The 16,868-nt window shown below is 47.7% G+C and overlaps 2 protein-coding genes across 2 annotated transcripts in view; one reads left to right on the top strand and one right to left on the bottom strand.

Annotated features, from left to right (window-relative positions):
* FARSB (phenylalanyl-tRNA synthetase subunit beta) overlaps nucleotides 1-4,761 on the top strand; it is a 40,128-nt gene extending 35,367 nt beyond the window's left edge. Inside the window, exon 17 of the mRNA XM_054386069.1 lies at nucleotides 4,157-4,761. Within this exon, the coding sequence (XP_054242044.1) occupies nucleotides 4,157-4,308 (152 nt within the window). The 3' untranslated portion in view covers nucleotides 4,309-4,761. The remainder of the gene's footprint in view (nucleotides 1-4,156) is intronic.
* Nucleotides 4,762-12,410: 7,649 nt separating this feature from the next.
* Nucleotides 12,411-16,868, bottom strand: part of SGPP2 (sphingosine-1-phosphate phosphatase 2) — a 32,423-nt gene continuing 27,965 nt past the window's right edge. The window contains exon 5 of the mRNA XM_054386239.1: nucleotides 12,411-12,956. Coding sequence (XP_054242214.1) covers nucleotides 12,411-12,956 — 546 coding nt within the window. The remainder of the gene's footprint in view (nucleotides 12,957-16,868) is intronic.

Below are 16,868 nucleotides of genomic sequence, written 5' to 3'. Positions count from 1 at the left end.
CTGGTCCCTGTTGGTGTCTCACTCAAAGCACTCCCCTCAGCTGCAAGGTGCTTGGTTCTCTTCTCCCCCATGTCTGCTCACGTTTTTCATGTCTCTAATGAGTTTTTACATGCTTCCCTTTCACTGATTGAATTTTTTGATCAGGTGGTTACATTTGCTCCAAATTCTGGTGCCCTGGCAGAGGTACATGAACCAGCAACACCCAGTGTCAGACATGAGCCAACCTCCTTCTCTTCCCATGAGTGTGGTCAGAGGAGGAATCGCTAAGACTTAAGGGAAGACCTTAGATCCCCCATCTGTGAGATGCAGTCTGGAGGCCCTTTTGGCAGGCAGGAACATACTTTGAAGCATTCTGTAGTGCAGCCAATTATCATAATAGTAGTTTCATTATTAACCAGAGTTCGTAAACTCTCTGTAAACCTACTCCTCAGCTCACATTTCTTTGGCAGAAGAGCCAAGTGTTAGCTGGACAGATGGGGACCCTAAAGCTCTTAGCAGATTCTTTCATTTCTGTTTGCTTATTGCCTGATCTCTTCCTGTCACAGAATTAGCCCATCCAAGTGCCATGTCAGCAAAGCACCAGGCACACTGGTGACTGCCCTGTGAAGGAACCAGCCTTTCAGGGTTAGCTTAACGAGAAATGGAGAGGTCACTTGAAGCTCCTGCTTCCTGTACTCTGGGGAGCTAAGTGTTCCCCAGTGTATTAATTATGTGTTTACCTTCTCACTGCAAGGAAGAATAAAGTCAAACAACATCAGGGACTGCGTTGGTTGAGGCAGAAAACATGGCTGAATGTCTGACCCATGACCTGGAGGAGAATCTTCAGAGCACACTGAAGACACCTTTTCCTAGTAAAGGCTTCAGACTAATCAGCAGCTTGATGCAGTCTCCACTCCTCTGCAGGTGAAGAGCCACCACCTTCCTTTTGGTGGTGATTCACTGATTCAGGACACTTGTGCTGTGAAGCTGTAACTGTAAGCTCTTGGCAAGAAGGGATAAGTTTTATTGTTGTTAAGATTCTAGCTAACATCACAGAATCCCAGCATTGTGGGGGTTGGAGCAGGTGATCTCCAGAGGTCCCTTCTTTCAATTTAGAGATGCTTCAGGAAAATGATGGGGGTTCTGAAGGGAGCCACCTGCTTATTTAAGCCCAACTATTTTCTGTGTATAAGCTAACACTTCACAGAATCCCAGCATGGTGGTGGTTGTAAGGGACCCTTGGGGATCATCTAGCCCAACCCCACTGCTAAAGCAGGTTGCCCAGGATCATGATGTCCAGTTAGGTTTGGAATCTTTCCGGAGAAGGAGACTCGACTACCTCTCTGGGCATCCTGGTCCAGGGCTCCAGCATCCTCACAAGAAAGAAGTTCTTCCTCCAGGATCCAGTTTGTGCCCATTGCCCCATCCTCTTGACCCTCATCCTTTAGATACTGAGAATCATTGAGAAGATTCCCTCTCAGTCTTCTCTTCTCCAGGCTAAACAGCCCCAGGTCTCTCAGCATTTCCTTGTCAGAGAGAAGCTCCAAACTCTTCAGCACTTTTGTAGCCTACACTGGATTCTCTCCAGTAGTTCCTTGTCTCTCTTGAATTGGGGAGCCCAGAACTGGACCCAGTACTCCAGAGAACAGAGTAAAGGGGCACTAGAACCTCCCTCAACATGCTGGCCACACTCTTCTCTTTATGTCATAATCATTAAGCTACTTCATAATTTCCAATGTAATGTCATAAAGCACCCCAGGTTTCAATATCCATCCCAAGCCCATGGTAACATCTACTGAAGTTAATCTTATAGAGGAGGTCACTAGTGGTGGACATGAGGCTTCAAGTCCTTCTGCCACCTGTCCAGCTAACTGCTCACTGGGAGACTGACAACTGATGGTGCTGGGACAGGAGCATTTCTTGTGTCTGAAAACAGAATGTGGTTTCACACAGATCTTGGAAACTGCCTGTGATAGACAGACTGAGCACAGTATTATTTTGGACCCCAGCCAGATGTCTCCAAGTTTAACACCAGTTAAATCTCATGATATAATTTGGTCTAGATGTGCAAGAAGATAAAGTGACTTTCCCAAGCAGCTCAGAAGAACAGACAAGTCAGACTCACAGCTTTGTAACTAACCATACTGCCAGATCTCTTGTTTCCTGTCACTTTAGAGGGGGTTACCATGCCCATGCTGTTAACTTCTCTTTGGTTCTTGCTCTTGTACCAGCTGAAGTTCAGTCGAGTTTCTAGAAGAGTGTTGCTGAGTGCTGCTCACGTCCCCAATACAATAGCAGCTTTAGTCACAAACAGGAAAGCCTTTACCACTAATGACAAGAGAACTTTATTTTAGGTTGTGTTTTCCCCTACAATCTGCAGTGACCTCTGTGTGTGACATTTTTTTCTCTTCTAAGTTTGCTCTGTTGGGTTTTGTTTTGAAGAGTGCAGCTTGGCAGTGGCAAGTGTCTGGGTAGAGTCACATGCCACTGATGTCCAGGACCAGATCATTTTGCATGCCCAATGTAGGTAGTTGGTTTGCCCTCATAGCTAGGAAGAGTGATTTGAAGCAGCCTTTAGGTGCTGTTCTTGTGATGGTTTACTGCTGCCATCAGAGTTCAGCAGGCAGCCAGAATTGAAGCACACAGTTAAGTTAATTTGCACTTGCAGCAAGTAGGGTAAGAAAAATACCTAACTGCTGTTCTTGTAGCTGCAAGTTATGACTACAAACCTCATGGGAGAAGGAGACACTTCTTCAATGAACTATTTCCATTGGGGAGTTAATAAAGAATGTGTCTCTGGGCTTGACCACTGCTTATCATGAAAATGCTCCTGAGGTTTGAGGTTAATTTGTCTTTTTATTGCCTTTTTTAAATAGCTCCTTGTAAATGTAGAAAAAGATCCTGGGCATTTGAAGCAGCCAGAGAGTAAGTTAGGATTAGCTCCCACTCTATTCTGCCCTAGTGAGGCCCCATCTGCACTATTGTGTCCAGTTCTGGGCTTTCCAGTTCAGGAGAGACAGGGAACTACTGGAGAGATTCCAGGGAACTGGACCATCTCTGTCACAAGGAGAGGCTGAGAGACCTGGGGCTGCTTAGCCTGGAGAAGACTGAGAGGGGATCTTCTCAATGCTTGTCAATATCTAAAGGGTGGGGGGCAAGAGGATGGGGCCAGACTCTTTTCAGTGGTGCCCAATGACAGTATAAAGGGCAGTGGGCAGTGAGCACAAACTGGAACCCAGGAAGTTCTACGTAAATGTAATAAAAATCTTCTTTGCTGTGAAGGTGCCCAAGCCCTGGAGCAGGTTGCCCGGAGAAGCTGGGGAATCTCCTTCCCTGCAGAGATTCCAAACCCGCCTGGACTTTGTGATCCTGGGCAAGCTGCTCTGGGTGACACTGCTTTAGCAGGTGGGTGGGACTGGATTATCCCCAGAGGTCCCTTCCAACCCCCACCATGCTGGGATTCTGTAAAATTCTTGCGATGCTTTTACAGAACACAGAGGATGCTGAAGGGCCATGTCAGGAGCAGGCAGGGAGCAGGACTGGAAACAGCTCCTCCAAGTTCTTCATGGCCGATTCAGCTCCTTTTTTTCATTTGTTTTGTTTTTAAACTCCTAAATGACGTTTAAAATTCAGGGCTTGGTCTGAGGGAAGAGGAAGACGATCTTTGACTTCCTTTGGGCTCCTCATTGTTCCACAGCTTTACAGTGTGTATGAAACTGCTTAAAAGCTCTTCTCCACATGAGGAATGCAAGTTGTTTCTAATTATGTGACATGTAATCGAGTGTGACATGCTTGCTTAGCCCTTAGATGACAGCAAGCTTTATTTCCTTACAGTAAGGTGGGAAATCTTGAGGTGTTACACAGCCTGACCAAGTTCTTCATTTCAGTAGCCCCCTGACTCGACTGATCTGTGCTAATTTCTATTACAGGAGTAACTTAATCAAACAACTGGAGTGTGAAAAATGCCCACACTTTGGGCTTCGTGTTTTATTTTTAACTCAAAGTGTTTCCTCATTCTGTCTCAATCATCAAAACTTAATGCAAGGAACTGATAGCCCCTTCCTAGCATCTCAGCACATAAGAGAGTTTGATGCTGGGAGCTTTGTTCCCCATGTTAAATGCCTATTGACTTCTCTGGCCCACAGAAATATTGATTTTCCTCTTGCTTTCTTCACAGGCTCTGCTTTCTTTCCTGGTCGCTGTGCTGAGATCTTTGCCAAAGGTCAAAGCATTGGGAAACTTGGAGTCTTACACCCTGATGTTATCACCAAGTTTGAGCTCACCATGCCATGCTCTGCCCTGGAGATCAATATTGAGCCCTTCGTGTGAAGACAGGACTTTAATCCTCCTGCAGCCATCCACTGGCACATGCAGCACCCTCTGCTCTTTTGTCTTCCTCTGTGGGGGGCATCCCCTTAGGCTTTTGTATCCCGATAAACTAGAAACACCCTGGATATTTAAATACGTTCCTTACAGTACAATCTGGCTAGCCTCTGTGGTGTAGGAATGTGGCAGCCCAGACTAGACCTTGCCCTCAGTGCTTTTAACGGGTGGAGGAGGGGGGAAAGAAATAAGTTGGGTAAAAGCCCAGCATTTTAGGAGAGAAATGTAATGGCAGAGCACATGATTCGTTTTCAAAATCAGAAATGTTCCCCAGACACGGCTTCATACTGTAACTGATTATGGCTGCATAACAGGAATCTCAGTCTTTTCTTATTGCATGAAATAAGATAATTGATTAGAGCAAATGTTGAGTGAATGTGAGCAGAACTAAGGAGCTGAGCTTTTATTCTGTACGCTTGTCATGTGCTCAGCAATGGCTGGGGGAGGAAAATAAACTTGTTTCATGAAAACCAGAGCTATTTTGTAAGCAAGATGTGTGTAATATCTGCTTCCCTGCTCCAGACATAACTGTCGAGCCTTTATCATTCTGCATTCGGAAAGGGGAGGGGGTTGGGATTAAATTTTTTCATGGTTGATGTAAGCCTAGTGCTTTTTGAAGCTCCAAACCGAATTGGGGAAATGCATTTCAGAGCATATGCCAGTGGGCTTTGCATGAGGAGCTGAAAAGTATCAAAGCCTTTGTCCGACCGAGGCTGGCATGCGTGCCTGCGGAAGTTCGCTGGTCCTGCAGCACTCACATCGCCCCAGCAGTGCCTTTCTGGAGCCCAGCTGCTCCGCAGGGACCACGCAGCCCTCTGCCAGTTGTACTTCCCTTGCCACTTTGCGCCTGACAATGTCTGAGAACCTCTGGTGGTTCAGGCTTCTCCTTCCTGGTGGCTTTCTGGCAACAGTTGCACTGCAGCCTGGCACAGCATGACTGCAGTCTGGGAAACAGAAGCTCCATCCAGCTTGGCGCTGCCCATACATCCTTCCTGGGGTGACATCACCAAGTGGGTGGCCAGCTCAAAACGCTGAAGCAGGCCCTGACTTGCTAATGAAGCTGGCTGTTCCTCCTGTGTAGTATTACAACCACAGCTAGTGCTGCAGGCTGGCAGGAGTAGTTTGCATTAGGTCAATATACTGGGGCTCCCTCATGTTGTGAGAGCCAGATAGGCCCTGGTTCCAGGAGGAGACTGGCCAAGAATGGACAGAGAATCATGGAATCATTGACTGGTTTCGGTGGGAAGGGACTTTGAAAGGTTACTTAATCCAACCCCTATCCTGCAGTCAGCTGGGACATCTTCAGGTAAACCAGGATGCTCAGAGCCCTGGTCACTTGGGTAACCTGGGCCAGTATCTCACCACCCTCAGTATGAAAACATTCTTCATCTAGTCTGAATCTCCCCTCTTTTAGATTAAAATCATCACCCTTTGCCCCACTAAAAAGTCTGTTTGTACTGAAAGGTTGCTAAAAGGTCTCCCTGGAGCCTTCTCCAGGCTGAACAACCCCAATTATCTCAGCTGGAGAAGGGCTTGATGATGACAAAGTCATTGAGAAGAGAGATGTGCAGTGATGAGGCTGAGGTGACCTCATGAGATTGCATGTCGGCACACACCTCTATCACTGGACCCTCGCTGGCTTTTCAGTGGTACCCTGCTTGGCAATTTGAACAGGTAGGAGGGCAACAGGCAAAGCTTTTTGGTGTTAATGAGGTATGGAAAAGGCACTGCAGTTACCCATCTGGAAACCCTACAGCTGCCCTCAGATGGAAGCATAGACTTCAATTACCCCTGCGTGACAGCCATGAGGTGAGAGCACAGCCATGGCCTGATGCTGCACAACTGACTCCAGTGCCCCCGGAGAGGGAGGAAACTGCGGCTCGCATTTCCAGGCCTGCTGAGGGGTCAGCCAGCCAGGCACTCACGGGACACGTCTCTCCTGGTGCCTGCACGGCTCACCAGGCAAGCTGGCAGTGTGGGAAGCAAGCTGCAGTGCAGATGGGAAGTGGCAGCCCCCACTGCTGGTCGCTGTGTCAGGCACGGGGACTAGGACAGCAGCAGGGCAGATTTGCAGTGCAGCAGAGGATGGGCAGCCCTGCCTGCACTGAGTGTGTTGCTCTGCTTTCTGGCTCTTTGGGTGTCCCTGTTCTGTGATTTACTGTCCCTTTGAGTGTAAAGACCAGATTAGGCTGGGACTAAGGGCTTGAGCTGCAGTGGCTCTTAGAGATCACTTCTTTTTCATACCGTTTGCCTGCCTGTTGGTAGCTGAGTGCTCCACAAGCAGGACATTGGCTTTGTCCTAGGGAATTACAGAATCAGTTTGGTTGGAAGAGCTCTTAAAGATCTTCAAGTCCACCAGTTAACCCAACATTTCCAGGTCACCACTAAACCATGTTCCTCACCACTAAACCACATCTACATGGCTTGGAAACTATTTCAGGGATGGTGACTCCACCACTGTCCTGGGCAGCTTGTACCCTTTCAGGAAAGAAATAGTTCCTAATGCTGAACCTAAACCTCTTTGGGTGAAACTTGAAGCCATTTACTCTTGTTCTGTCACTCGTTCCTTGGGAGAAGAGACAAACCCCCACCACAATATAACCTCCTTTTGGGGAGCTGTAGAGAAAGAGAAGGTCTCATCTCAATCTGTTTTTCTCCAGGCTAAATCACACTCAATCAATCCTCAGAAGAACTGTGCTTTAGACTCCTTACCAGCTTGCTTGCTCTCCTCTGGACCTGCTCCAGTACATCAATGTCCTTCTTGGGAGTGAGGGACCCAAAACTGAACACAGTATTTGAGGTCTAGCCTCACCAGTGCTGAGTACAGAGGGGCACTCACTGCCCTAGTCCCTAGAAGTAGCACTAGTTGATTAAAGGAAGAGAGTTAAGAGCAAGTTTTAAAAGCCTCTTCAGAGCCACCAACACTTCTCACAGCTAGACGTGGTGCCAGCAGCCTTACTGGGGCTGCTGTAGCTCTGCAGTTCAAGCTTTCCTTGTCTGCTGATTGTGGTCACTTCTGAGCAATTTTTGAACACATTCTGAGCTTTGATTTTTTTTTGTTTGTTTGTTTTGTTTTTAAAGGAAGAGTTGGGTTTTTTACTAGTAGTCCTCAATTCTGAATTACTTTTTGGCTGCTCCTGCTGGCTGTGGGTAAAATATCATCTCTTGGGATCTGAACATGACCACAAAAGGCTGGAGAGAAGGTGACAGAGAGGTCACAGCCCATTTTAAAGAACTCTCCTGGTGGCTGCATACTGGGCAGTACCAACTTCCGGGCTTGTCCTTGCTGCAAAGGGCCTTTTCCAAACAGCAGAATGCCTGAGCCACAGAGTTCTGCCCTTGCAGGTCACTGCTCTGTTGCACAGGGCTGATTATGTGAAGGCAACACTCAGCACTGTTTCCATCTCCTGCCTGGTAGCAGCTCGCTTGCAATTTAAATCATCCCAGGCTTGGCAGCCGCGTATGGAATGGGCAAAAGCAGTGGGTGCTGGTGATGGCCTCGGGCACACACAACACCTCTGACCGCTCAGCAACCTTGAAACCGAGCTGGGTGCAAGGGAGGGTGAGCAGGGTGACAGCAGGGACAGCAGCAGGCCATTGCTGCTGGCCAAACAACAGCCAGAGTGGTCCCATACTGGGGATGGGGCAAGGGGCAGCAGGGCAAGGGATGGGCCCCACCACAGCAGGAGCTCAGTGCCAGTAAATGAGGGTCATGCTTTGCATGGTTTAGCAAATGTGCAGCCTTCTCTTCTCCAGGCTGAACAACCCCAACTGTCCTCATGGCAGAGGGATTCCAGCCATGTCTTGGCAGCCCCACCACAGCTGGAGAAGGCCATGAAATGGAGAGCTGTAAGCTCTGGACCAGGATCTACAGGATGGAACTGAGAAACGGGCAGCTCAGGCTCCAAGGTTGATGCTCAGTACCTGGAAGTTACCTCTCACCCTGTGTGTTACTCTAAATTCTGAGCACACCTATTCGAGAGGAGTCATCTGGTGCCCTTGTGTCACCAAGTACAGAACATGACCAGCACACTGGCCAGAACACCTCGTTTGCTGCCATCACTCTGGGGCTGTAGAGGCAGCTGAGCTGCAGGGGTGAAGAGGCAGGAGCATTTCGAAAGACGGGCGTCTGTGCAGCGAGGACCCAGGCCTCAGGTTCCTGCACTACAGAAGGGTGACACGTCTTGCCTTATCAGAGGACTTGCTTCTCCATGCATGGCCCTGCTGGAACAGCTGCAGTGGCCATCTCATGAGCTAAGTCTCAGCATGAAGCCCAACTGAAGGCAGTGCTAGGTCCCAGCAGCCCCTGGATGCACTTGGAGTTCATGGGCAGCACCACCTGCAGGTGGAAGGTGTTGCTGAGGGCAGGACACGGCCTCATCTGCTTCCAAACACAAATCCTTGGCAAAAAAACCACAACCTTGTCAGGCTCCTCAACGAGCACAAAACAGTTTGTAGTTTCTGGGATGTCATGCTATAATTGCATATAGTCATTTAAAAACAAATTTGGCTTTCAATTAACTGTTTAGTCTATTGGAGGTAGATATTGCAGGTGAAGGATGTTCCAGGTGTCCAAGTGTCTCCATCACTACCAACAGGAAGAAATTATGCACTGTAACGGTGGTCAGACACTGGCCCAGGTTGCCCAGAGAGAGGTGGTAGATGCCCCATCCCTGGAAACATTCCAGGTCAGGTTGAACAGGGCTCTGAGCAACCTGCTCTAGTTGAAGATGTCCCTGCTGGGTGTTGGACTAGATGACCTTTATAGGACCCTTACCAATTCAAACTAGTCTCTGATGACACAACAACTTGCATATTTTCATGTGCAAATGTTGCTGCTGAGCCCAGAGGAGTCAAATCTCACTGCAAGACTGAGCAGGGCATAAAGGATGATCTTGGGAAGAAAGTGCGACTGGGAAGCTGCTAAAACTGCCACTCATTCCTCTTACATCAACCGTTTAGAAGTAGCAGCAGAGGGCACAAAACGAACCAAGAAACAGAAAATTTTGCAAAATAAATGTATTTTAAAATTTGAACCAAACACAGCTTGCAGGTATCACACGAAGGATATGCAGGGGAATGCTATAAAAGATAAATCCAAGCATTTAGATATGATTTATAAAATCTTAACAGCAGAAACTGGCTGTAACTGAGAACAGAGATTGTACACAGAAAGCTACATGAATGTCCCTGTCCACACCTGCCTTTCTTGGGACTAATTCCACCTCACACTTGGAACACTTTTCCCCAAAACTTTGGTCCCGTCCACTCTAACGTGGCACCTTCAAAGAGCTTCAGCTTGGCCATGAAGCTGCCAGTCACGAAGCACTCCTAACAGAAGGTGTTTTTAAAGTGTTTCAGAGCTTGTGGTGTGGGGGAGGGAGACCGAGGATTGGAGACCATGGCTTTAAGAGCTCACATCCAGTAGCCACCAAAGGGCACATGTGAGTGGTCCCTGCTGAAAGACTCCTTGAAGCTGTTTTTGTGTGCATGTAAAGTCCTCTCAGCCTGATTAAAAACAGTTTATCCTGGGCAAACCTAAAAATGGTTAAAACTTCTGCTTGCTTCTCTTCTGAAGACCACCAAACTGGTTTTAATGCCACCCTGCTCCATCATGCACAAGCCTCCTGCTCTTCACACAAAAGCCCCAGCAATGTTTTGGGATTTGATAGATTCATCCAAGTGCTCAGCTGCTAGCAAAGCACCTCTTTTACATTCTTCAGGTTAATTTTTCTTGCAGCCTAGAAGACAAGCAGGCATGGTTAGAAAGCTGGCTTCCACCAGGCAAGGCAGAGGGGCCATGCCTGAAGCTGATAGCACATTCTTCTAGCCAAGCAGACCACATTCACCACTGTATTTCTCAACAGCTCACTGGTCCAGCAGCTGATAGATATTTTTTTGTGATAAGCAGCCTGAGTGATCACAACAACCCTCCTATGAAAGCTTCTCTACAAGTATCTACAGGGCATTGCAAGATGCACGGAAGACCAACCCTAATGCTGGGCAGCACCAGGAAACGATGGCATCTGCTCATCACTACACATCGTAGACACCACTCAGCCCCTTCCACCACACAGTTTAAAGACACTACATGTCACCAGTGCATGACAGAAAGGACTTTGTCCCATCCAGGGAAGTTAAATCAGAGTTGAATAGTTTGAACACAAGCCTCAACGTTGTAGAAGCAACTCTGCTTGGTTGTATGGAGGCAAAGGGTCTTTTAATGGAGGGCTTCCTGTTAGAATGCAAGACAAATTTGTGACAAATCACTTAAAATGGATTGCATTGGATTGGTTTTGGGGTGTGGGGGGTTAATTCCATTTTACTTTTGAGGGACTGCAGTGAGCAAAACCTTACACAGAGAACTAGCCAGGTCTGGAAGTGCTACCAGAAAACACTGACAAGTGACAAGTACAATAATCATCAGACTTTTTTCAGGGAAATGCTCATTGATCTCTGCTGAGGCTGGATACTGAAGAAACCCGTCCTCCTGGCCAGCAGGACACTCCCACTGAAGTCAAACAGCAGCAAGGTACAGTGCTTGAAAAGCCTCCACCTCCACAGCATCTTCCCTTCTTCAGCCACCCTTCCTCCATCCCTGGGCACCAGGGGATAGCAGGGCACAGCCAGAGCTCGGCATGCCCCAAGAATAGGTTTTCACTCTTGACTGATTGCCTCTTCCCCCACTCCAGTAGCCACTCGCTTTCCAATGCCACAAACCTTCCTTGGCTTGCTCTTCTTCAGCAGGAACAATCCCACAGCCAGGCAGGTGGTTTTGCAGCCATGGAGCCGTGAGGCTGGTGTCCATAGGGCCCAGCCATGCTGCACAGCACCCCTGGCCCTGTGGCAAACCAGCCGCTGCTCTGCTCAAGCAGGGATTTTGGCTTTGTAGTCTGTGCTTATCTTTAATCATCTGAGCCAGGGGTCTCCAATTATGGGACACACTGGGATCACCAATTTCTAACCCAAAGTTACTTTTGTACAGCAATTCCTGTGACAGTTCCAAATTGGGTATTATAGACTGGGGTTTTGTGGCAAGGTTTCTGGTAGCCTTCTGGGAGAAGCCACCAGAAGCTTCCCCTCTGTCCAACAGAGCCAACACCAGATGGCTCCAAGGTGGGCTGACCATTGGTCAACTCTGAGCCCATCAGCAATGCTGGTGGCACCTCAGAGATAACATATTTAAAGGGAAATAAAACTGCAGAAAGGCAACTTCAGCCAGAGCAGAGATTCCCCTGCAGCCCATAGTGAAGGACATGGCAAGGCTGACTGTCACCCTACAGCCCATGGAGAACCCTACACTGAAGCAGGTGGAGAACCTGAGCTGGAGCAGTCTGCTGGCTGAACTGTGGCCCCATAGAGAAGCTCCTGCTGGAGCAGGTTTGCTGCAAACCTTGTGACCCAACAGGGAACCCACACCAGAGCACTGTGTTCCAGAAGGATTCTATCCCATGGACAGTCCCCATAGATGGGACCCACTGAAGCAGTTTGTGAAGAGTGCAGCCCACAGGAAGGACTCACATTGAAGAAGTTAACAAAGAACTGTCTCCTGGGAGGGGCCTCCCCATGGTAGGGCAGAGGAAGAAGCAGAGAAAAGGTGTGATGAACTGACGGCAACCCCCCTTCCTCATCCTCCTGCACTGCCGGCAGGGAGTAGGTGAAGAAAATCAGGAGTGAAGTTGAGCTCAGGAAGAAGGGAGAAGTACAGGTAAGGTGTCTCAAGATGTGGTTTCATTGCTCATTACTCTAATTTTACTGGTAATAAATTAATTTTCCTCAAGTGGAGTCCATTTTGCCCATGACAGTAACTGGTGAGTGATTTCTGCCAGTCCTTATCTCAACCCATTGAGCCCTTTGTTGCATTTTCTCTCCCCTTGCCAGCTGAGGAGGGCAGTGACAGAGCAGCTTTGGTTGGCATCCAGCCAGAGTGAACTCAGCACACCAGTGCAGAAAGGCACAAAACACTCTTTTGGTCAAGTTACCAAGCTCAATCAACTTCTCTCTGAAACGGTGGTGCTGAACACTGCTCTGTAAGGAAGGTGCTGAGCTCACATCAGTCCCAGCAGCTCGTGCAGCAGTGGCACAATGACAGTGGCGGTTAAGCCGACCGAGGAGTAGGTTATGAACTTGTATGGCACTTCCACTTCTGGTCGTCTCCGTGCTGCCAGGTCCCTCATGGGGAACTTGTAGTGGTAGCCCAGCATGCCAAGGACCACACTCTTCATGAGCTGGCGTGTCAGCAGAATGATGAAGATCCCTACGAGGAACCTGGCTAGCATGACCACCATGGTTTTACCAGTGAGCAAAGGAAATCTGAGCTGAAAATCCTCACCAGCGTAGGATGCTGCAACAAATTGGTTATTTAACCAAAATCCCACAGTTGCCCCAGCTCCTGCTCCTAAGATGGTAGTGGTGTCTCCCCTGGTAGGGCTGTAGTAGTCCAGTTTGGGGTAGTTGTAGCATAAGACGAGAGGCACAATGATGGAAATCGGTGGGCAGAAGGGGCTAGTCAGCAGCAGGTGGTCTATCGTGTCCCACACAGGGTACAGAAGCATCAGCAGCACAGCCGAAATCAGCGCTCCACCAATCACATCCTGCAAAGAGAACACGTTTAAAAGCTTTGTGACACCTGGGAAGTAAAACAGATCTTATCAGGTGGTGATAAAAGACTACTTGTAGGTGCACAGCAGCAGAGGAAGACACTGGAGCCAGTGATGTCACTGTCCACCTGCAGGGACAACACAAACCTTGTGCTAAACACAATAGTTCCTGAACTCATCCTTGTCCATGTGGATGTATTTACTGATCCATATCCTTTCCCTGAACAAATGAGATTCTTCCTGCTTCCATGTTTTAAGACCACTCTCCACCCATCATCTCAATGGTAAAGGCACATAAGGAAAAAACTTTCTTATGATGGTGCCAGAGCACGGGAGCAGGCTGACCAGAGAAGCTGTGGAGTCTCCTCCTCTGCAGAGATATTCCAAACGCTGCTGGACATATTCCTGGGCAACCTATTCTGGGTGACCTTGGTTTAGTGGTGGAGTTGGACTTGATGATCCCAGAGGTTTCTTCCAATCCCCACCATGCTAGGATCTTGTGATCTCAGGGATGTTATCACATACAATCTCCATACAACCCCTTTCCCTCCCATAATCCTATAAGTGATTTCATCCTGTCAGCAGGATTATCACTTCTTGCTTTGCATAGATGGGCAGATGCCATCTTCTGTCAGAGACAAGCTCCCAGCTCAGAAACACAAGCTCTGTGGAAGAAAAGGCCAGAGCTGTGGGAAGTGGTACCTGTCCTGTAGAGGCACCTGTGATGGTTTTAAGACTGTCTTTTAAATTTTTCTTCACAAAAGTCAAGCAGAGAAAGTGAAAGAGAAAATAAATCACTCTTGGGTGTAAGAAAGCAAAATAATGATTATTCTAAACACTTCCATTGGAGAGATAGAAATGTTTAAGAATCAATACTCAAAACAAGGCTGGGGAGTTGGGCAATCTGAGTTCTTGGCTTGCTCAGCTTCTGTCTGTCTGCTGTTTCTTCTTTCCTGGCGGAAGATAACACACTGACCTTGACAAGCTAAGTCTAACAGCCTCTCTGCTTCTTGACTCTCTGCCTTCTGCCAGGGAGGTCAGGGAGGGTTCCTTCTGGCTGAGGAGGGAGGCCCCTTGGGGGAAGGAAAGGGGGCTTGGTTGTGCTTTTCTGTTGATGTACATATTTGTAAATGTTGTGAATAGTGTATATCTGTACATATTCATTGCATTTCATCATAGATTGCAGATTTGCTTGTAAATATAGCTTTCATTTGCTTCCAAACTGAGCTAGCCTGGTTATTGTTGGTGTGGGAAGGGGATTTCGGCTCTCACACTGTTACAGCACCTTCAGGCAGGAATATATCCAGAAGGAATTTATTGCCCAAGTTTCTGAAATCCAGCATGCAGTAAAGCACCTGAGGTGAGCTCATAGTTAAAGCTTAATTTATTAACAGAAGCAAGTAAGGTGCTCTGAAAACTTGGCTGTTGTCAGCCACAAGGAGACAAGAGGTAACCCTAACAAAAGCTGCCTGTACATGAGCTGATAAAAGCACTAGAATATTTTCACCTGTGCTGCACGCTCAGGAGGCAGCAGGGTTTGACCATGAAATGCTCTGCAAAAGCTAAAGCTACTCCCAGGCAGAAATACCCTCAAGATCCTCAAGTCATGACAACTGACTACTACCAGAGTCAGTAGAAAATGAATTATTTATGAGAATTTAAGAGTTAGGCAGGAAAAAGTTTGTTTTTTTTTTTTTTTTAATCCACAGAAGTATTTAATGACTTTCTGGTAAATGCATTACTCCAGTATGGCTGAACTTGAGCTGTTTATAACTTCCAGGCAGTAGGTTCACAGCACATTTGGTTTTAAGCAGCTCCCAAAGCCATTTCACATGTTCCTAATATGAATTCCCAGTCACATTTTCTCCCTCACCCATGACATGAGGATATCAACAGACACACATGAATTTGTTCACTGTAAAATACCTTTAGGCATCAATATTTCACCACCATCCATCTTCTGATACTGATTTTCAGATTGCGACTTGACACACAAGGGCATGTTTTGACCCAACACCAAGTAACTGCATCAACACAGAAGAGCTGGACGTGGCTTCCAGCATTGCTGTTCAAAAACCCCATCACCAGTGGGTACCTCCATTTCCCGCCCCAGATTAGGTGAAAAAAGTCCTGACATCTCAGTATCCCTCCACATGTGATTAAGGAGGGAAACTCAAACACTGTTCATGTGCTTTTCTGCCTCAGTTAAAGACTTCTCATCAAACAGGAACCTACCCTGACAAAGGCTTTTCTCAGATTTATCCAGCTGACTCCCTCAGCTCCTGGCTGGGGCACAAACAGTGCCTGTCCAGTTTGCTGATGATACAGACTGGAAGGATGGCTGACACACCATCAGACTGCTGCTACTCAGAGACCTGAAGAGGCTAGAGAGTTGGGCAGAGGGGAACCAAATAAAGTTCAACAAGGGCAAGTGCAGAGCCCTGAACCTGGGGAGGAATAATCCCCTGCACCAGTACAGGTTAAGGGTTAACCGGCTGGAAAGCAGTTCTGTAGGGAAGGACCTGGGGGTGGTGGTTGGCAACAAGTTTCCCCATGAGCCAGCAATGTGCTCTTGGGGCCAAGAAGGTTCACCAATATGTGGGCTTATTATGTAGACTCCGTCCAAGAGCAGAGCAGAAGCCATACCCAGCCATGGCCATCCTTAGGAACTCTCTTTGGGTCTGCCCTGCACAGGCAGAGGTCTGACTTTCTGAGCACTCAGAGGAGGTGGCTAAGTTCAAAACCAACACTTTTTGAAGATGTTCAGCAGCACAGAGTTAATGATTTTCCCCTCTTGCTTCTTAAACCAAGAAGAAGATGGGAAGAGGAGGGATGGCTTTGATTTCTGAGGAAAGCTTTCTTTCCTGGACTCTCCCATCCGTGCACCCAGAGTGGGACCTTTACTCTTCCCAGCTGTGGAGCTGCTGCCAGCATTCCCAGGAAGCACATTCTTGGCTGTGTAAACAGATTAACCTCTTGCCAAACCCACAATTATAAAGGAATTTTTAAATGAGGGCAAGCATGAATTTTGCTCAAGGTGCAGCACCGGTGGCAAATCTTGAAACCTCCTGTTTCTCTGTTGGGATGCTTCACCTCCCTCAGCACAGCCAGGTCTGGGTGAAAAGCTCTACATGAGCTCTCAACATGCACTTGTAGCCCAGAAGCTAGCCATAACCTGGGCTGCATCCCCAACAGTGTTGAAGGAGGGGGATTCTGCCCCTTTTTTCCACTCTGGTGAGACCCCAATCTGCATTGCTGTGTCCAGCTCTGGAGGAAGGACATGGACCTGTCAGAGCAGGTCCAGAGGAGGCCACAAAAAAATGATCCAAGGGCCGTAACCCCTCTGCTGTGAGGACAAGCTGAAAAAGTGGGGGTTGTGGAGAAGAGAAAGCTCTAGGGAGTTCTTATTGTGGCCTTTCAGTAGTTAAGGGAAGGAGAAGAAAGATGGGGACAGATATTGTAGGAGAGTCTGTTGTGACAGGTTGTAAACTAAAATAAGTGAGATTTAGATTAGATAGAAGGGAAATATGTTTTACACTGATGATGTTCAGACACGCTCCCAGGTTGCCCAGAGGGATGGTAAATGCCCCTTACCAGAACCATTCCAGGTCAGGTTGGACACGGCTCAGAAACCTGACTTAGTTGAAGATGTCCCTGTTGACTGTAGGGAAGTTGGACTACATGACATTTAAATATCCCTTCCAACACAAACCACTGACTAAGAAATTCATACTGCTGGACCCAAAGGGTTAAAAGATGGCTAAAAGCTTCCCTCCTCTCCCTGCTTTGGGGGTTGATGAAGTTCTTCCCTATAATGATTGGCAACAATCTTTCTGGTAACTCTTTGGAACACTGTGCACTCACACAGACACCATCACTTCTTGTTTCAAACACAAGACCACTCAG

The sequence above is a fragment of the Indicator indicator genome, chromosome 13 (genome assembly GCF_027791375.1).
Source record: "Indicator indicator isolate 239-I01 chromosome 13, UM_Iind_1.1, whole genome shotgun sequence".
NCBI classification, from domain to species: Eukaryota; Metazoa; Chordata; class Aves; order Piciformes; family Indicatoridae; genus Indicator; species Indicator indicator.
This window is presented reverse-complemented; position numbering and strand designations above follow the sequence as displayed.